The sequence below is a fragment of the Xiphophorus couchianus genome, chromosome 3, assembly GCF_001444195.1.
Source record: "Xiphophorus couchianus chromosome 3, X_couchianus-1.0, whole genome shotgun sequence".
Taxonomy (NCBI): domain Eukaryota; kingdom Metazoa; phylum Chordata; class Actinopteri; order Cyprinodontiformes; family Poeciliidae; genus Xiphophorus; species Xiphophorus couchianus.
Window position 1 is genome coordinate 2,097,171 of NC_040230.1, and position 21,560 is coordinate 2,118,730.

A 21,560-nucleotide genomic window follows, 5' to 3' on the forward strand; every position below is an offset into this window, starting at 1 on the left:
TTTCTGGCTATTAATTGCAGAAGCTTTGAAGAAAAAGGAAAATATGTTTAAATCTTTCAAAATAATGATTTGCTCTGAGTCTGACATATAAATGAACTTTAATCCCAGCTGGTATTTCGGCTTCTTTCTGCTTCCCTCACAACACCTCGACTAATTCTTGTTCTTCCACTCAGTTTCATTTTCTTTCCTGTTGAACATTTCTCTCCAGCCTGTGACTAATATTTTCTTCCCTAATTAGCGCCGAAGCTGTGCAGAAACGTACAGAGCAAACAGAAATCTGTGGTGAGAAGGATTGGAAACAGTTTCACCGGTGACATTTGCTTTGCTGCGCTGAATGTCAGAGGTTTTTTCTGTTTTAATTCAGACTCAGAAAAAGCCTCTTTTATCCGCTCATAACAGGAACTTTTTTTAACATTGACCAGTTTTGCTGACGTGTTTGTTTGACTTGCTGGAAAGTTTCTGTTTTATTTGAGAAAAATCTGAGAGAAATGAAAGAAAGATTATCTGTAGTTCATATGAAAAGTCGATGGAACAGGTGTTATTTTTTGGAGGCGGTTCAGCGTTCTAGTTTTTACGACTGAAAATAAAAAATAATGGGACAGTACGAACAGTTCTAATGAAAAAGTTTTTTTATGAATAACTTTTCATTGCAAGGAGAATAAACTAGATTTATTCCATGTTTTATTTTTCATGCCAATCTGCCTTCAAGGTATTAGACAGACCATTTTCATTACTAATCATTGGACAATAAGATCTTATTATCTTATTGATTCCAGAATAGGGAAATTATGAAAGAATGAATAATTCAATAAGAACAAACGTTTTAGTGTCTTAGAAATATTTCCCTCTTTGTTTCTCAGTTGTCAGAGGAGAAGGTTTGTTTTTAAAATATGTGCAGAATAATCTCAATAAAAATGAGTTTAGTTGCAATTAAAGAGCTAATCTGAGATTACCAATCCCTCTCACTCTGGCTCTACAATACAAACAGTGTTAAAAATGAGATAAAACTAATTCAATTTAAACATTTTTGCAGTATTTATGCCACAGAATGAGATTAAATGGGATTGGTAATCTCAGATTTGCTCTTTAGATTTTCTTATTTTTATTTGAATGAGGCCAAATTACAACGAATATAATCTCAGGACAGATTAACAGGTAAACTGGTCCAGTTCAGATCTAATTATATAAACTCTATTTAGAGTTTATATAAATATTGATCGACTCCAAGGTTTCATTTTAGAATTTAAATTATTCTTTTTAAAACGTCAATATTGTTTTTTTCCATCAATGGAAAATGTTTCCTGAAATCAGCATCACTGCTTCAAATTCAAGTTACATCAGACCAATTCATCCCAGTTCATGCATTTACAAAGTAACTCACAATTTCTTTTTAAATTTAGAGACAATAAATCTACTTTGTGCAATTCTGACCATATTTAACAGTTTAACAGTTATTTATAGAATAATTTCTCTAATATATGTTGGTAAAAGTAATCTCTTATCTTTTTATGTAGGTTTTACTGCAAAGGCAGTTTGGTATAAACTTTTTAAATAGTTTATACTATTTTTTAAGTATCATCTAATGTTGTTTTTATGATTACCAAATAGATTTTTTTGGTTATGATCATTAAATGAGAGTAAAAGCCTGACGTATTTATTATTGCACAACAAACTTAGAAAACCAGGCGATGAGGCAAAATGGTTTATTTTGTATAATGAATCATGTTTAAGACTAAACATTTGAGTTCTCTGCTCATATTTGATGTTTTCAGGCTTAAAGGCCCAGAAGTCGTCCAACCATTTCACATGAGGAATGCATCAGGCTGCAGCAGAGAAAGCGTGCAAAACCAGAACTTCATCTAAATCAAGTTCAGCCTCGGTTTGGCTTGTTTGGGTGAAGATGTGAGAGATGGAAGAGGCTAATTTTGGTAAAACATGCAGCTGTCTGATGAGCTCCTTCGGTGTTTATTTCAAGGACTTGGGGTCTCATTCATAAGACATTGTGTAGGATCTATACTGAAACTCTACGTGTGACCAAAAGCCAAAAGATGCCCACCAAAGAAAATCCAGATTTATAAAAACCAAACGCAAAAACACCAGGAAGCGATTTCCGCTTTATAAATAGAGCTGAGCCTCAACTCAGATTCTGCCCTCATTCAACAATCAGTGCAAAGGACTTCCTGATGGTTACCAACGGCAACCATGGAGAAAAAAATACAGAAACGCAATTTCACAAAATGCACCACAGAGAAGAAAAATGATTGTTAAAGTAGCAGCGTGACATAAAAGTTGCACACCGTCACATATTTGTGCAAATTGGAATTACGAAAATAAATTTGCTTCATTTAAAAACATTTTTTGATAAAATGTTTTGTTAGAGGATGAGGTGGTTTTTCAGCTGCAATCAAAACTGCAATGGAAACACTTTTTCTGCTTCACAGCAGTCACATAATCAACAACAGGATGTTACTACTACTGGTGGAAACGACAAAGAAGACAACAGGAAGGGGTTAGGGTCATGGTGCTGCATGTTTATAAATGACTTATTGCATGAAAAAACTTATTCAAATATGATTTTAATCATGTGTCTTATTTAATGGATAAGGAAAATGTGCTTCTTCAACATTAGTGGTATATCTTTTGTGTGGTTCTGGAAAGATCGTTGCATTCAGACTCGGCTGTGTGCGTAAACACTTTCGACCTGGACAGAATCAGATTCAGTTTGACATAAACAACATTTCCGACAGACACTACACTGAAAAATACAAAATCTTTCAGAGATTTTTGGTCTAATTTTTATTGTAAATATCTTATAGCACTTGAAATAAGACAAAACTAACTAACAAGTAAGTTTCCAGCAATTAATATGAGCTTGTTTTAAGTAAATATGTCCTTAATATTTATGAAAAAGTTGTACTTCCATTAGCAGATTATTTCACCTACAACAAGATATTTTTTGTACATTATAGGTGAAATAATATTCCAGTTGAACTAGAATGTTTTCCTCAATATTAAAGAAGTACTGACTTACAATAAGTTCTTATATCTTACTGATAAGTTACTTGTGAGTTATTTTTGCCTTATTTCAAATGTTAAACCAACTAAAGCCAAAATACTTGGGAGGATTTTGTGTTTTGCAGTGTAAAAATAGCTTTGTTTGAAGTGTAATCATCTCAACAACGTGAAAATTCGCCATCAGTCCATGTTAAGACTGAATGTTTGGAGCTTGTTTGAATGTTTCAGCACATTTCTGTGTGTTTGTGTGGGGGGGGCGTGTGTGTGTGTGTGTGTGTGTGTGTGTGTGGTTATTCGCTCATTTTCTATTGGTTTATAAAGCCACATCAAAGCGAGACTGCCCTGCTGTTTTCATCACTTAACGAGTCTAAAAATACCCCAAAGCCGCTACAATTGAGGCTTTTCACCGATCTGAAGCCAAACTCTGTGGAGGTGTGACTGCGTGACTCAGAGCATCAGAAGGGATTGGAAAAGTTGGCGACACCTCATCGAGTTTCAGGCTTTTTGGATGAATTTTAGAGGATTTAATGGCTCCTCCTGCATGCAGCAGAACAGTGTTGGAGAAACTGCTTCTCTTTGAAAAACCAAAGCGTGGGTGTGAAGACCTGCAGCTCCAGACGCCTTCCTACCTCTGCAGGTAACCCAAACACCAGCCGACTGCAAAACAACTCCGTCTGCACTCATTAAGCTCCATTTCTCAGCGTTTAAGAATTCCCATGCGGTTTGAAGCCCTTTTCTAATAAAGGACAATTAAAACAGAGAGAAGGTAATGAAAAATATTTACCCCCAGTCCAATGAAGTGGTGGCTGAAGTTGATGAGTCCTCTTAATAAAAGCCACATGTCTGTTCCTATAAAGCGTTGTTTTTGTGGCAGAAATCTCCCAGGCGGTTGTGCCAGCCAGTGAATTGAGTCCTGGCGGCGGGTAGGAGAGAAAAAAACGCTAATCAAAGCCAGAAGATCTCTGGCTTTGTGCTGCAGTCCTCATCGTGCCAACAAGTTCATCAGTCAGTGATAATCAGCCACTGAACTCTGTTTGTATGGACATTTTCTGTCATGGCGCTTTCTATATTTAATCGGGGTCAAATCATTATTGCTGACATAATTTTCATGAGGTGGAAAAGTTACGTAAAACAGAAAATAGTCATATTTTTACCGCCTCCAAACTTTTACAGAAAAGCTGACATCACTGCAACCAAATCAGCGTTCATCTAACTTATTAAATTTGGCAAAATAAAGCCAGTGTTTTGAAAGAAAGTGACTCAAATTCTGCTTTAATAACTGAGAATAAATTTGTTCAATCGAGCCCAAAAAAATCTGAAAATTGGACGCCTATTGTTTAATAAAGCAAACGTACAAAATCACGTTAAATGTTCAGATACACAATCAATAACATCAATTTCCCACAAAAAACAAACAAATAAGGCTACTTTATCTGCTTCATTTTACTTATTTATTTTTTCTTGACCCATAAAAACTTTTGACTTTTGACAAAAGTTTGAACACCCCTGGTGTGTTTAGTCAATTTGGAAAAATCTGAGATAAATCTGCAGTGTGTAACTTTTATAAATAAATATGTTTTTTACATGTTTGTTAAAATTGTCAACATTTTGTGACAGTTTGGTATGAGACAGATAATCTGTGAAAAGATTGATTTCCTCCACCGTCTGAAGAAATACACCGTTACAGAAATATTGCTTAGCCGCCATTATTGCTAACTAGCCTTAGCATTCACAACAGGATCTGCTAGCAGCAGAGACACCCGGAGGGTGATTGACAGCGCTTAGACCCGCCTCCTGTCTCTGATTGGTTGATTCTAGGTAGCACTAAGGAATTGGGAGCTCCATCATTTCTCTGATTGTCTGACTCGTACCATACAGTCACAACATGGGGACGGTTCTGACACATATTTAAAAATATATATAGTTTTAATAAGTTACGTACTGCAGCTTTAAACTGAACATTTTGTACTGATCTATTATTTCTGAAGTGAAACAAAAACTTCGACTGCAGCTTTAAAAAGACCAACACAGTGATTTTAAGAGGGACATATAACCTATCTATCTATCTCTGATAAATATTTAAACTAAATTGCCAAGATTTTCTCGGAGAAAAAAAGAACAAAAAACAACTTGGATATTTCAGAACTTGAAAAGTTTAAAATTTGCTAGAAAAAAACAAAAGTTTGAAATTAATCTCAGAAATTTTCAAGAAAAAGACTTTAGGAAAGTTTAAAAAATCAAAGATTTCTGACTTTTGGAGTGCAGAAATTGTCAATTGCTCAGAATTGTTTTCCTGGAAATTTTCTGTTGGGGTAAATCACGCAGCATCTGAACCAATCGGATGCTGATATTTGTCAGTCTGTTGCTGGATCAGGCAGAAATCTGGACTCAGACCTGAACCTTCAGAGCCACATAGGACAGTTATAAAGTCGACCTTCTATCACCTAAAGAATATTTCCAGGATTAAAGGACTAATGTCTCAATAAGATCTAGAGCAGGGGTTTTCAAAGTATGAAAGGGTGAGCCCCCCTCCAAGGAGCAGAATGCCTGCTGATCACATTTTGATCAGATCTTTGGAACACATCTGTAAATGTTGCACATTTGCTTGAAATTAAAAAATAAATCAAAAACCTAAACAGTTGCAAAATCGTGGAGCTCTTTTTGTGGCTCATCTAAACAATTTATCTCGAGCTAAAAGAGCGTGCAGTATGAAAGAGCGGAGGCATACAAAGGAAAAAACAATTACGCACGCTATGCGCACCCTTTCTTTTTCTATCACGGTCCTGAATCATGTGTAACTCATTTTATTTATGATTTTAACTAAATTGGCAACATGGCGACACATTGGCAACATTACTGTTCAGCTCACCTTAGTTTTAGTGGGAACAATGTACTTGTGCTTTTGATACTGTGGAGAGGTATAACCGCAGATCATCTTCAACCAGCAGCCTTGACCGGTATTTGCTTTTTATCATTGCGAGTGCGGAAAACCCACGTTCGCAGAGATAGGTTGAAGTGAAGGGGATGAGCACGTTCACTGCCTTCGTGGAGAGCTGTGGAAATTCAGTCCTTACTGACAGCCAAAAGTGCACTAACATGCTATCATTAGCCAGAACCTTCTTGCAGACTACACATTGCGGCCTTGGAGCATCATCGGGAGCAGTCCAGGAAAATCCAAACTTTAAGTAGTCGTGGTCATACTTCCTCTTTTTTCTACTTACGCCAGAGCTTGTCCCCCTTGCCTTTTTCTTTACTAAAAATTTGTCCATTCTTTCTCTCGCATCAGTAGACAGCAAGCAGATAGCTTCTTTTCCGGTTTATTTTTTCCCTCGCACCGCGCCTCCCCTAAAGTGCTCTGGCCCCCCCCAGGGGAGGCGCGCCTCACACTTTGAAAACCGCCGATCTAGAGAAACTCATTCATGCGATTATCGTTAGTCGCACTGATTACTGCAACAGTTTTTACAAGTTTGACTAAAAAAGTCAATCCTCCAGCTGCTGCTGATCCAGAACGCTGCTGCTGGCGTTCTGACTAAAACCAGGAAGATGGAGCGATCACCCAGTTCTGCAGTTCTTCCACTGGATCCCTGTAGCCCAGAGAATAGATTTTAAAATACTGATGTTAGTTTATAAATCACTGGACGGTTTAGCACCACATGAAAGATCTGCTGTTGTTGTATCAACCCTCCAGAACACTCAGGTTCTGGTTCTGGTTCTACTCTGCATCCCCAGAACCAGAACCAAACATGGGAAGCAGCGTTCAGCTTCTATGCAACACAAATCTGGAACAAACTTCCAGAAAACTAAAAAACAGCTGAAACACTGAGTTCCTCTGAATCTAAAGACTCGCCTGTTTAGAGTTACTTTTAAATTATAAACATTATAAATGAAACATTAATCATCATTTTGATGTGGGACGATCTTGGCAAAATGTAACGCTTCAATTTTTGATAATTTTGTATTTTCGTGTATTTTTATGATGTAAATTAGTTTGAACTAATTCAATGTGAAATCAACTTCATTGATTGATTGATTGGTTGCTGGACAGCCGGTTTTGAACTCCCTGACTCTCGGCAGATGAGCCCCAGTGGTTGATGGGAAACAGGCGTGACGCTGTGGTAGATCAGTGAATGCTGTCTGTGGTTAAGAGTTTTGTGACGAACAACATTCCTGTTGAGTCAGAACCACAAAGAACCGAAAACCCGGACCACAGTCACTGGACCACGAGCTGATCTGCTTATGATTCATCACCACATTTCATCTGTGGCTGCCTGAATATCAGCAAACACCTTCAGATATGCGCCATAAAAACATACAAAATACAACTGAATAAAATCACACAAATTTATATTACAAACTGATTTGGCTGTCAGAAAGTTGGATACAACAGGAAGAACGTGCAAACTACATGCAGAGACTGAAAAAATCATCAAATGAATGCTGCAGTTAGATAATAGCATGAATGAAAGGTGGACATTTAAAATATTTTTACATTCAAAAACGTTTGAAATTACAAACAACACAGCAGATATTTTAGTTAAAACCTCCATGCAACTGAGTAACATGACAAACTGCCTGCTTTTGGTGTCAAAAAACACAAAACGCTTTAATGTGTAGATGAATGAATTGAGTGGAACGATGACATAACGTAAAAAAAAAATAGGAAAATTGTTTGAAAAAGTTTAAAAACAGAGAATGCAGCAGATATTTTATCTAAAGCTTCTGTACTCCGTGTTTAAAAGTTATTTTGTTTCCTTGGTTTTGAACTGCATGAGTTTAATTTAAACTGGTTCTCCATTTAGGTTTAGATATAAAGTGGTTAAGTTAATTCTGCCATTAAGTTTTTATCTCCACTGGTTTTAACGAGTTTACTTAAGTATTCAGACCATGAAGTAAGTTGTAATTCAGAGTTAGGTGACAGATTGAAAAATATTACATAACTAGATGTAAATGATGTTTTATTTGTTTTATATGTTAGCTGAACGAATCAGTAAGAATTAGTTCCTGATCCCTGCGACTGCCGTCTGACTCCATCCTAAAATAAACAAACATGCAATGATTCTTAAAATAAACACTTTTTTCAACATGTCTGCTGGGAATTGAACCACTGACTTTGCAAATATTAAAGCCATAAATTATTCATCAAGCCACAGGCAAATTTTCCTCTGGTTTCAGAAAAATTTCCCAGCTTTTTCCAGGCAGAGTTGCTCTAAATGTAAACATGTGCGTGGAGCGGGAAGGGAAAATGTTCCTCCACAAACAAAAGATCGGACGTACGAGACGTAAACTGCAGCGCGGGGAGGCGGCCTTTCATGATCCAGCTAGTTTAATCGTTTCTTAACCAAAAAACTGGAGGAAATGTCAAGAAGTGTTGAAGCTGCACTGGAGGTAAAGATCAGGAAACACATCTGGAGCGATTACTTATCAATAAGTCACAGTTTGTGTCAGGAGGTCAAAGGTCAGAGAGGAGGCAGAAGGATTCATCTCAATTCAAGCTCAGGAAGGAAATTAGAGGAAAGTTTAGTTTAATAAACAAAAGTGTTGATGTAGTGAGAAGGAGCAGAGATAAAACAAGCAGAAAACATCAGAAAACAAATCTAAAACCACAGACTATTTTTAATTCGTTCTTCGTTTTTGTTGTTGTTGCTTAATAAAAGTCGTGGGTTTGGTTAGAAAAAACATCGAGGGTTTGTGTTAAAATATTTGTGCGTCTATAAAAGCTATGAAGTGAACCATGAAGTTTATTCCCAAAACCTTCGCCAACATTTTCCGAGCTGCTGCGACGACGATTCCCGAAGCAGTTTGGAAAAAATTACCCGACAGCAAACGACTCCATCATATCAGCACAGGACAGGCTGGAAACAGAAACAACACGGCGCTTTCTTTCAAAGCAATCAGCGAATCGCAGAAAAGGTTGTTTTTATTGTTAAAGGCGATCTGAACTGAAGCTTTTTCTTTCTATCCGCGTTCATGTTCATACACTGTAAAAAAACGGCCATAAAGTTTACATAAAAATCACACTGTAAAGTGGGAAACATAAATATTTTGTAAAATTCACAGAAACCTTTGGAAACTATCAAACCGAATCACTTTTATACCATCAATATGTGAGTATAATAACAATACAATAACAATATGGTAATAGTCATAATATGGTAATATGGCATCCAAATACTGGAAAAACTATCATTTGTTTTTGAAAATATGAAGCATACTTTATACTGTGCTCTTTACATTTCACTGCTGTGCAAAATTAAATTTTATTTTTTTTAGATTAAACAGATTATTAATGTAATTCAGTTACTGGAGTTAATTAGCTAAAACAACACTTTTATACGATGAATTATTATAGTGAAACACTTTTCAAGTTCCTACAACGTAAATATTGCATAAAATTGATTGTTTATGGTGCAAACATCAAAAAGAGCTCTACATCTAAACATTTGCTGTCAAGATGCCACTTTAATTTGAGGTAATCTTTGGATTTTTTCATCCTTGAGTCGGTCCAGATACATCAGGAAGTGTCTCACAGTGATCGCCATGGCAACACAGCCTTTCTGGACGCGGTTCAGGCAGTGTAGTTTTGTATCCGTGGAGCTTTACGGTCGAATCGGATCGTGTTTTTTACGATCCTTCTACTGTCCAGGCTGCTGAGGAACAGCAACGTCTTTCCGTGGCCCAATCCAAGCATGAAAGAACCTAATTAGAAGTTAATGTCTACCAGCCTAAGCTTTTGTTTCCATCTGGATAACATGCATGTGTTCAGAAACATGCCTGGCAACGTGCAGATGGTAATCTGCTAGCATTTATATATTTAGAAAAAGAATGAAATGCCTTTCAAAATGTTTCTAAATGGGCAATTTTCAGCTTTAAATGTTAAAATGTAGGAAAAAATGATTAAATTGCTTAATGATCGATCAGCAAACAACTTTGGGGATCAATCTTTTCACAGATTATCTGTCTCATAAACATGTAGAAAGTTTTAACAAATATGTAAACAAACATATTTTTGACAAAAGTTCCATACTGTAGCTTTAAAATGGTTCCATTTATTGATATAATGATGATACATTTGGTTTCTTTACCAAATTATTGTGAAGAAATACCAGAAAATATTTCAACTCAAAGTAAATATCAAAATATGTTGATGGTACATGATGGAATATGTTGGATTATGATGGAATATTATGGAATATGGTGGATTATGATGGAATATTATAGAATACGGTGGATTATGATCGAACATGATGGAATATGTTGGATTATAATGGAATATTATGGAATATGTTGGATTATGATCGAACATAATGGAATATTATGGAACATGATGATAGAATATGGTAAAATATGATGGGTATGTTTGAATATGATGAATTATGATGGAATATTACGGAATATGGTGGGTTATGATGGAATAATATGATGGAACATATTGGATTATGATCAAACTTGATGGAATATTATGACAGAATATTATGGAACATGTTGGATTATGTTGGATTATGATCAAACTTGATGGAATATTATGACAGAATATTATGGAACATGTTGGATTATGTTGGATTATGATCAAACTTGATGGAATATTATGACAGAATATTATGGAACATGATGATGGAATATGGTCAAATATGATGGGTATGTTAGAATATGACAGAATATGATGGGGGAACATGTTTCGGGAAAGCTGCGCTCCCTGCTGCTCCCTGAGAGCCCGACAGAGTCCCTGCGCTGGGCTGCTGTGCTTGGCTGGCTCCCTGATCAGATCCAGATGTTTGTGCAGCGCGGCGGCCCCTCGGCTCTGGTGCAGAGGGGTCAGAATGATGCTGGGAGTCGCATTTCTGCAGTCCGGTCCTTTTTCTTTCTTTCTCTCTTTTTTTCGTGTGGCGGCTGAGCCTCAGCTTTACGTTTTGGGGGCTGCGTTTGTTTCTGGCTCCTCTGCACCACTTTTATTAACTTCATTTATAGTCAGGAGGGCAGCTTTAACTTTATATTGTTGGTAAACAGAACCAGTGTACAATAAACCTTTCCATTAATTACACACAGAGAGAGAACTGTTAATCATGGTCAATTAAAACCGAAAGCGTGACTGCAGATCTGCAGTTGGGGATATTTTCCATCCTGAGTCACTCTGAGTTCGTAAAACATTTTACTCAGACGATCAGCACGACTTCAACATGTTGCTACTCAGGTAAAAGCAGGGATGGGCAATATGGCGGACAAACTTTTCAATATATCAGCGGGTCACATTAGGGCTTAGAAATTTCCTAGAAGAAACAAAGTAACTTCTGAACTAGAAAAGTCGCAAATTTGCAAGAAAAAAACAATATTTTCAGATTAATCTCAGAAATGTTGTTCAGAAAAACAAGAACGTTTCAGAGCAACAAAAGTAATAAAATTGTTGGAGTAATTTTTTGAGATTGTCAGAAATTTTTTAAATAAAGAAATTTCTGGAATTTCAAAAGTGGAAAATGTTTGACTTTGGAAACCCGAGAAACATCCTCGTTTTTTATTCAACTATAAGCAATAAACCAATTAATCACATAATTAATTAAAACAAACTATAATTTCCATATGCATAATTTATCGTTTTTCTCTTTCTCTACCAGAAACTGGATGAATAAAGTCTTCAGTCTGGTTCTTTTGTCTCAACTAGCTCCTTTCAATGAAGGATCATTTTGTTTACAGAAACGTCATAATTCAACTTCTTGTTGTTTTATTTATTTATTTTGTATATTTAAATGTCTTCCAATTCCAGTGTTAAATGTTCATTGTAATTTAATGTTTATTAATATTTGAGAATGAATTATTATTATGTCATTATTTGAAAATGGTTTTGAAACAATATTATTGTTTATCGCAATAATTCAGTCCGTTCAGTAACGTTTGTTGCCGTGACGATGTGTCTGGTGAATTTTTGGTTAAAACATGTTTGTTCTTCATTAAGTGAAGTTACTCACAGTTCGTAGAGGATCCAAAAATTTCACTCAAAAAAGAATAGCGATACTTTATAATAGAGTTACCAAAGTAAAAGCAAAAAGTAAAACACATTAAAGTGTTTTCAAAAAGTTACTTAAGCAAATGTGACTGAGTAAATGGAACTAGTTACTAGCTACTACCAAACTCTGGTCACTGCTGAGTGAAAGTTTCCTCCAACTTATTGACAGACTGCAGAAAGTTGTAACTTTTCCAGGGATTATCTTCGTTTAAATCGATCATCGAGGGATATTAACGTTTCGTATTGCAGCCTGAAAATAACGCAGGATCTGTTAAAACCATGAAACCTGTTTTCACCTCGTACTGTCCACAGCGGAGCGGTTTTGCAGTCGTCTCTGAGCGTCTCTGCTTTCATTCGCCCCTCAGGACCATGCAGGCTTTGAGCTCCTCTGCAGTCCTGCAGCTTTTTGGCTTCCTGATTGGACTGAGCAGCTCCCTGGACCCCAGAGACCCCAACGTGTGCAGCCTGTGGGAGAGGTGAGGCCAAACGCACCGGCATGTTTACACTCGCTCTGCACGGCTGCTGGTTTTCACCATTACTGAGCTGCAAGTTTCCAATGGGGGTTTGATCATTTATCTTTAATGAACTCCAAGACTTTGACCTTGAAAAGGCCTCCTTTACATCTAACTCTTCACTGAACTCACATTTAATTTCTTTCTTGAAAGTTTCTGATGTTGAAAGTCAAATGTTTTTCAACTTTCCAAACTTCAAAAATCCAAGTTGTGGATAGATTAAAAAAAGAGGAGAAAGTTTCCACTAAAATACTTTCATATCAGATGTTTTCTAAGAAACAAGGAAAGTCAAAAGTGTTTAACTTTCAAAACTGAATTTAAAAAAACTCCAAAACGCAGAGATTGGAAAGAAAAAAATTTAATTTTGAGAATGTCATAAATTTTACAAAAAAAAGGAAATTTATGAGTTTGAAAAGTTGAAAATTTGTTAGAAAAAATAGTTGAGAAATGTTCATCTTAATCTGAGGAATTTTACAGAAAAAAACTAAGAAACGTATGAGTTTCAAAGTCAAACGTTTTTGACCTTTGAACTCAGAAATTTCAAAGTTTCTGCCTGGAAAATTCAATTTTAAAAATTCTAAATTCAATTCTCCAAAAAGAGATTTTCTAGCAAATGGAAATCTAGATAGAAAACAAGAGGACCTTTCCACCAAGAAACGTCAGTCATTTTGAATTTAATCTAAGAAATTTTCTTGAGAAAGAAGGAAAATTTCGGAGCCCCAAAAATCAGAAATTTGCAAGAAAAAAAATCAAAAATTTCTGAGAGAAATCTGAAATTTTTTTGATTATTTTTGGAAACTCTTGTTTCCTCTTGTTCTATAATGGCCCTCATATGCTGTCATATAACATAACTTACAACATAACCTCCATTAATAATAAATTTTATAAAAATATTCTCATTTTATATGAGAGACAGGTTTATTTTTGTTAACCTCTCCTTCATGACTTTTTAATGGGCTGAAGGGTAAATAAAACACCCCTCCAGTCGAAGAACATTTTCTGAAAATCCATCCTGGAGGTTATTGAATTATTCCTTTTAAAGCCACAAATGAGGATCATCAAAATCATTTGGTGTCGCCCATCTGGGAATCGTGTCAGACGTTTTGCCCCTAATTTAACCAACAGATGTGGATACATTTTCCCCTTTAAGTGAATATTTTCCGGTTGAGGTTAAGGCGTGACAACTGGATCATCAGAATCAGGACAACAGTGAATCTTTTGGGACATAAACGTCTGAACCTGAAGTCTGTTCACCAGTTTTGACATTTTGGGAAAAATTACAGCATCTGCATTATTTATTAGCTCTCTGTAAGGCGCAGCAGGGGAATAAAATGGCAGACTTTTCCACCTCATAGCTCCTTAGTTAACCCTGACTGTTTCTTTAATCACATTTTCTGATTGTTTTTCTGCTTTTCAGCTACACCACCTCGGTGAAGGAGTCCTACTCTCACCCCTACGACCATGTGACGGAGGAGCCATGCTCGGACCCCCGGACGTCGTACAGATGCTCCCGTCACAGGTTCTGCCTCGCCTCCTGCCCCTGACCGACTGTCTTTTTGCCCGAGCTTCTTGTCTGACTGACTGTGGGAATCTTTCAGGATCACCTATAAAACGGCGTACAGGCAGGCGGTGAAGACCGAGTACCGCAGGCGGTACCACTGCTGTCCAGGCTACTATGAGAGCGGAGGCCGATGTGTTCGTGAGTGGAACTTTTACTCTTCTTCATGTAACGCCAACGCCGACTTAAAAATAAAATCTCTGATTTCTTTCAAACCAGATTTTAATTTTCCCCCCCTTTGTTTCTTTTCTTGCAATAAATAAATTACAAATGACAGAAACTAATCAGAGAAGAGCTCTGTCAAACCGTAATGTCCCAGCAGTTCATGAGCTAAAATGCTAAAATGCAGTGTGAAAAAAAAACATAAAAGCTAAAATTAGCTAAAATGCTAATGTTGACATTAATTCTGTCAATAGCATACCAGCTATGACTGGCATGTTGACCAATAATCTGCATTTAGTCTGTTCACTTTAGCTTTTAGGTCAAAACTAGCTGAGAAACTAAAATGCCGTAAATAGAAACCCCTCTTGAGAAAGTTCAAGACGGGTTTCACATCCTCTTGAACTTTCTCTTCAAAATTATTTTCTATTTTCCCTCAAAGTACTTGTCGACTGTTGGTCTCATGCCGGTATTTAGCCTTAGATGGAGTTTTCCACGTGCATGCTATTAAGTCAGTTAGGATTAGCTTTTATTTAAAATGAGCTAACATGATCTCATTTTAGCTCAGATGCTAACATTAGCATGAAGCCTATGACTAGTATGTTGCCCTAAACTAACATACTCCTTTCAGTATAAAAAAACATGTTATAGCTAATATTAATGTAAATGCTATCAGTCAGATGTTGGCTAACAGTAACTCTCTTTTTCTTTCGGGCTGGGCAGTGTGGCTTGAAAATAAAATGTCATACTTTTTAAAACTTGATCCGATTTCAATGGATTTTTTTCACCTTTTTTTCTAAAATATAAATTACAAATGACAGAAAATAATAGATGCAGAAGACTGCTTAAAAAGCTAAACTGTAAGGTCACAGCAGTTTATAAACTAAAATTAGCTAAAAAGCTAAAGCCATGTAGTATGAAAAAAACCCATGTTAAAGCTATAGCTAGCTAAAATGCTAGTGTTGACATTAATTATGTAAATAGCATGTGGGCTATCAGTGCCATGTAATCACTCTGCATTTAGTCTCTTCACTTTAGCTTCTAGGGCAAAATTAGCTGAAAAGCTAATGTTAGCTACTATGCTAACATCACCAGCATGTCGCTTAACCTTAACGCACGCCGTTAAGTTAATTAGGATTAGCTTTTATATCAAAATTAGCCGGTCTTGGTGTTTCTTTTTTCTACTTCTCACCCTAACTTGATCTCAAGTTGTCGTTCGTTTTGTAACAAAAAGTCACATTTAAGCACAAATATAGCAAAATTCCTTGCAAATATTTCTAAATTAGCACCAGAAATCTGTGAGTTTGATTGCAAATAACCACAAAAACAATTGCAAAATCCTGGATGGACTGGTGAGTGTGTGCTTGTATCAATTCCTCTTTATGAAACAGCTCCAGCTCTGTCAGATTAGGTTACTTGTTGATTTTAAAAAGCAGCAACTTTAACTCCATAAAAGCTACAAAGTGGTCTACAGTGTTTTTTTTAAGTGTTGTAAATATTTTTAATGTCAGCAGGAAACAGATTGTTTTCCTCTCTGTCCTGTGATCGGGTACAAGCACAAATTATTCCCTCCTTCTGAACTTATTCCCAAATGGGTTCTAATAATAGCCTTGAACATTTTCCACTTTGCCATCAGAGCAGCTTTTCTGATTTCCCTGCTAATGGATGAGAATCATTCTGTGTCCTGAATCTGGATGTTGATGAGACTGTTGGAAAACACTCAACACTGCAGCAATTAGCTGGAACAGCAAACTGCTCATGGCTGTTGTGGTTTTTCACTGAAACATCTCATTTTCATCGAAAGCTGCTTATTTTCCCCCAACTGTGAACTGGAGCAGTTTGTGGGACATAAATAAGCCAAATTATGGGTTTGATTTTCACCAAAGCTACAGAAATTCAAACTAAAACATATCAAATGAGTTTGGCTTTCTTTACACGTAAATCACCCAGATTTTGTCAGCTAAGCATCTTTGAGAGTTTAAGGACTGGAGCTTCAACGCTTGCAAAGCTCAGGTTTTGATTCAGGACATTTTCAAAGCAGAGAGCTTTTCTTCCAGGGCCGTAGCCAAAAGGGGGGTAAAGAGGGGCACAACTCCCACACAGATATGTTTATGCAGGTTTTCTACATATTAGCTGTGGCAGAAGATTCTTTGCAGATGGTAAAAAAAAAAAAAAAAAAAGCCAAAAAAAATCCTAAAACACAATGATTACACAATTTAGATTATTGTGGCATTGAGTTACAAAAATAAAAAAAGAATTCTGAAAGTAAATCTATCATTTGGAATGCAATAAAATAATAGTAATTATAATTAGCAGATAATATAATAATTGTTTATAGATAAAGTTTTATTTTTATTTTATGTTGTACAACTCTATTTATAAATCTGGATATGTCTTCTAACTAATAATAAAAATAATAAATTATATTTTTTAGCACATTTTACATTTACAGACATTATATTGCTAGTTCCATTAATTCACTTATAGCATGGGAAAATGTCTTGTTATTAAAAGTCTGCTAATAAAACAAGGAATTTTAAGGAATTATTGACTTAAAACAAGTTCTTATATCTTACTAAAAAGTTATTTTCTAAGTTAGTTTTATCAAGATAAAACTAACAAACAAGCTCTCAAACGTGAATTTATGAGCTCGTGTTAGGGCCATTGTAGATTAAAAAAAAGTTATTTTCTGCTAAAAGAAAATTCATAAATTGTGAGATTAATCTCAGAAATTCTCTAGAGAAAATTTTCTTGAGTTTGAAAAGTTGGAAATCTGCTAGTAAAAACAAAAAAAATTTGAGATTAATATCAGAAATATTCTAGAAAAAACAAGGAAATGTATGCCTGAAAACTGAAAAAAAATGTTAAGGTTGATCTCAGAAATCTTGACAAGAACTTTGAAATTTGAAGTTTGAAAAGTTGAAAATTTGCTAAAAAAAAAAACTTTAAAAATTTTGAGATTAATCTCAGAAATATTCTAGAAAAAAACCTGAAAATTTCTGGATTTAAAAAGTCGAACATTTTCCGAAGATTATACAAAAAGTCACAATGAAATAAATCTAAACTCTAATGAAAAACCCAAAACTATTAAAACTCTGCTTCTGCCATTTGTCCAAACCTTTCATAGCATGATGCTGCCACCACCGTGTTCCCACAGACCAATCAGATTGGCTTGTGTAAACCAGTGAAACCAGTGAAACCATCCGAAGTTCCACCTCCGTGTGGAAACATCTGATTTGAGAGGAGCTGGACGGTAATAACAAGGTTTCCCCGCTCTGCAGTGGAAGACGCTCTGAAGATAAACGCTTGTCGCTCAGCAGAGACGGTCTGCAGTTTCTGCCCGACTCGTTTTCTTTTGTCATCAAACATTCGAGTGAGGAGCCAGGCGGGAGCTGATTTTCAGTTTGCAACATGTCATCTCCTCCAGAAAGCAGCACTTTTAATTATTCCAAATACATCTAATTACATATAATCATACTTACCTCTTTGGTCTGATGACACGTCACAGAGATCTGCCTCGTTTCCACACGCTGTCAAGGAAAAAGGAGAAAATTATCAGAGAAATTGTTGTTTATTGACAAGTTCTGCAAGAAACCAAATACAGATTTGTGGTGAATAATCATCTGCTGGACATAATTGAATGTTTGTGAGGAAACTTTATGTCGCTTCAGCTGGTCAGAAACTTTTAGACGCTCAGATTTTTGTCTTATTCACAAAGATGATTCAGAAATAAATAAAATGTCAAAGTTTATTTCTATAACACATTTACAACAACTTCAGCTGACCAAAGCGCTTCACAACAGACAAATGATAAAACAAAAAATATTGTCTGTGATATTGTTATTGAGGTTACTAAAAAATATATATTGTTAAATTTTTGGTAAATATCGTCCAGCTCTACTCAGCATTAAACAATTATTCTGCTTCTGAACATGAGAACTGGCTGCATGTCGGCTCTTTGCTGTTAAATATCTTTGGGAATTGATCAGAAAAAATACATAAGATTATTTAGCTCTGAGAAAAAGTTTGGCATAATCTCTAATCATCATTGTTTTACTTTTAAATTAATAAAAACTGCAGGTTTCATGATGAAATGTTTACATCAAGAGTTACAGCCTTTAAAATGAATTTGAGCAGCTTGACGTTATTAACATTTTCAAGTGAAATAGACAAAAACAGCAACAGAGAAAGGTAACCCGACCTCTGGCCCAAAACAATAAAGAACCAACAGAAATGCATTTTTAAATCAGTTTTTATTTTTTATAATGGAATAACTGCAACATTTTTCCACAACAGATTGACATTAAAAGTACGTAATTTTCCCATAGAAGATTTTATTCATCCTCTTTTTGCAAAAGTTTAACAGTTTTCATTTCAACAAAAACAGCAAATTTACTATAAAACATTATATGTTGTCTTTTTTTCAAAAGATCAAGTAATAAGTAAGTCAGCAGCTCTGACAGTTTTGTTTAGGTGAACTAAAAATGTATTTTTCTTCCATATCATCTGCACTTTACTGCTGGAACGCCTGAATTTCCCACTGAGGAATAATAATATATATTTTTATTCTATTATCTTCTGTATTGTAAAGATTAAAGGCCCCCAAAGGAGCCACTGCTTCTTCGTTTCATAGTAATCTGTCTCCTTGCAGCTTTTGAAACGCCTCCTGCTGAATTAGAAATACATTTCCATTCCATTGCTCTTTGATGCTTTAAAAATGAAATGTATTTACTTCCTAAAGTGTCTCTTTCTGATGAACAGCTCACTGCAGCCAGGAGTGCGTCCACGGCCGCTGCGTCGCTCCGAACCGCTGCCAGTGTGAGAAAGGATGGCGAGGCGACGACTGCTCCAGCTGTGAGAATCGGCTCATTTTCTCTCATTCATGCTTCATTTTTATGCTTTTCCTCTGCAAAAAACATTTTTCACAAGCTGCTTTTTCATGGAACATATAACTGCGTAATTTGACAATTAGGAAATAAATTTACTTAATGGAAAGGAAAATGTACAAAAAAAAGTAAATTTCTGCCAAAAAACTCTGCCAAAAATTTCTGAATTAACTTCAGAAATTTTTTGGAAAATCAGAAATTCATAAGTCTGAAACAATAAAAATTTGCTAGAAAAAAACCCTCAGAAATATTTAATCTTGGAAATATTTGAAAAAAAATGTTTTAGTTTAATTTCCAAAATTAAAAAAATAAAAATCATGGAAAAATGAAAAATTTTTCAACAAGAAATTTCCAAGTTTTTTCTATCAAATCTTTGGAAATTTACTCCTCCTGAAGAAAACGCGTTGTTGGATAAAACAAACTACTAATATAAAAACCCATCATTTTGCAGTTGCAGTGTATTAATTAATTATCATTAAGTAGAAACACAACTAAAATCATACATGAATAAGTTTTGTTCATGCAAAAAGTCATTACAAAACATCATCCTCCAACTACTTCCTGTCGTCTTCTTTGTGGTTTCTGGCAGTAGTAACAGTTGTGGATCACGTGAAAGTGTGCTAAACAGTGTTTCCATTGCAGTTTAGAAAAATGAACCCATTTCGATACGGCCAAAGAAACCACCTCATCCTTTCATAAAACCTTTTTATCGACAAATGAGTTTTTGTCGAAACTGGTTTGTTTCCATTAAGCGAATTTAATTTTAAAATGTCAAATTGTGCGATTATATGATCAATGGAAACGCAGCTAATGACAAATTTGTAATGGAAACACAGCAACAGGGTAAAACCAACATAAACAAGAGGAAATGATTATTAGCTAAGTGGCCGTTTTCTGCATCCATCACTTCCCAACAGGAGGTTTTTCAGAGGGAGCAGCAGGGGAGCATGACGCCATGCCATGAATCACCCAGCGCTCTCACTCCACAAAAACATTCAAGTTATGAAACTTTCTTTAATTCACTCCTCTGCTCAGAATAAACTGTAAAAATAGGCCAGTTGTTACAGTATTGCAGAGGTGAAACGCCAAAATAAGGCTTAATGTTGAGCGGTTATATAACGGTTAGCTCTAACCCACAGCCACGTTTTCCAAAGGATGATGTTTCTCTCCTGGAAGTGAAGTTTTCCACTACCTTTTCTCCTCAGTCAGCTGGGTCAATAGTACACTGCGTTTCTCTTTTCTCTGGTTTTTCTTCTTTTTTTCCCCCCTCCCATTATTTTGCAAAACTCTCAAATTAGCTGCAGCGTGTAGCGGGAGGATGGGGAAGGGAAATGGAAAATGTGACCCCACTCTCCTTCTCCTCTTACTCTGCCTTCCAAACCCTCACTTAAGTTGTCGTTCTGCTTCTCCGTCTCCGTTTCTCCTCGGCTCTCCTGTAACGTTTTCGGCCGAATATGAGCCGACGCTTCCTGTTTGCCTGCGTGTTTGACTTCTCTGGCTGCGGGAAAGAGGAAAGGGGCCCGATGTTTTCATACGTGGTGAAGATTTAAGATGTAGCCACAGTGTGCTCTGCTTTACGAGGAATAAAATGCGTTTTGGAAACGGAGAGATGGTGTAAAGCTTGGAAGTGTTGCTCACCAAACCAGCACCGAGGATCATTTATGGAGCTCATATTCGAGAGCAAACCATTTAACATAAAACCCTGAGGGTATAATTAATGACTAATTGTGTCAGAGGGAATTCATGTGAGTTTTTATGCAAATTCTGCTTTGGATCATCCTTAAAAATCTCCCAAATTTAGTTCAGAAGTACTTTATTTATCTCAAAGGGGAATTAAACGTTATCGTAACTCGGATCATCCAAGTATCTTCAGAGATTCACTGTGGTTGGTGATGCTGTGGACGATAACGATCTCCAGTAGCAGTCAGTATTCCAATAAATACAGAGGCCTCTGACTGAAGACTGATACTGTATGAGAGTCTCATCATGACATGCCAACAGCTCAATATTTGGGCAGTAGAAACGATATTTCACAGTAACACGTCCTGGATGACACCATCTGTTGGCTAGCACTGCTAACCCACTTCCTTTGTTTTTGCTACTCCTCTTTAAATTTGTCTGGTTAGAAAACCTCATTTTTTTCTTCCTCTGGGATTGTGAGGAAATAATTGTCCAAACCAGAAAAAAATGATGGATAAAAGTAAACAAAAAGAGCAAATTCGGACTAACAGCAGAGCTATGTCGACATGCTGCCACCATGAGCTGACTGAGTTTTCATACCAATCCTGCTTTGGATCGGAATCTTTATGGAAAGTTTGACTTAAGATGAAAAGAAACCTCCCTCATATTGAAGTAAACAAAAAAAAAATTAGCAGTACATTAGTGGACTTTTGCATCAGGCTTAAAGCTGCGTCTGTGCCAGGAGAACAGCCAGA

General features: G+C 36.1%; 1 protein-coding gene across 1 annotated transcript in view; it reads left to right on the top strand.

Annotated features, from left to right (window-relative positions):
• Positions 1-21,560, top strand: part of pear1 (platelet endothelial aggregation receptor 1) — a 64,314-nt gene that overhangs the window by 22,061 nt on the left and 20,693 nt on the right. The window contains exons 2-5 of the mRNA XM_028013546.1: positions 12,376-12,486; positions 13,940-14,041; positions 14,121-14,221; positions 19,001-19,093. Coding sequence (XP_027869347.1) covers positions 12,380-12,486; positions 13,940-14,041; positions 14,121-14,221; positions 19,001-19,093 — 403 coding nt within the window. The 5' untranslated portion in view covers positions 12,376-12,379. The remainder of the gene's footprint in view (positions 1-12,375; positions 12,487-13,939; positions 14,042-14,120; positions 14,222-19,000; positions 19,094-21,560) is intronic.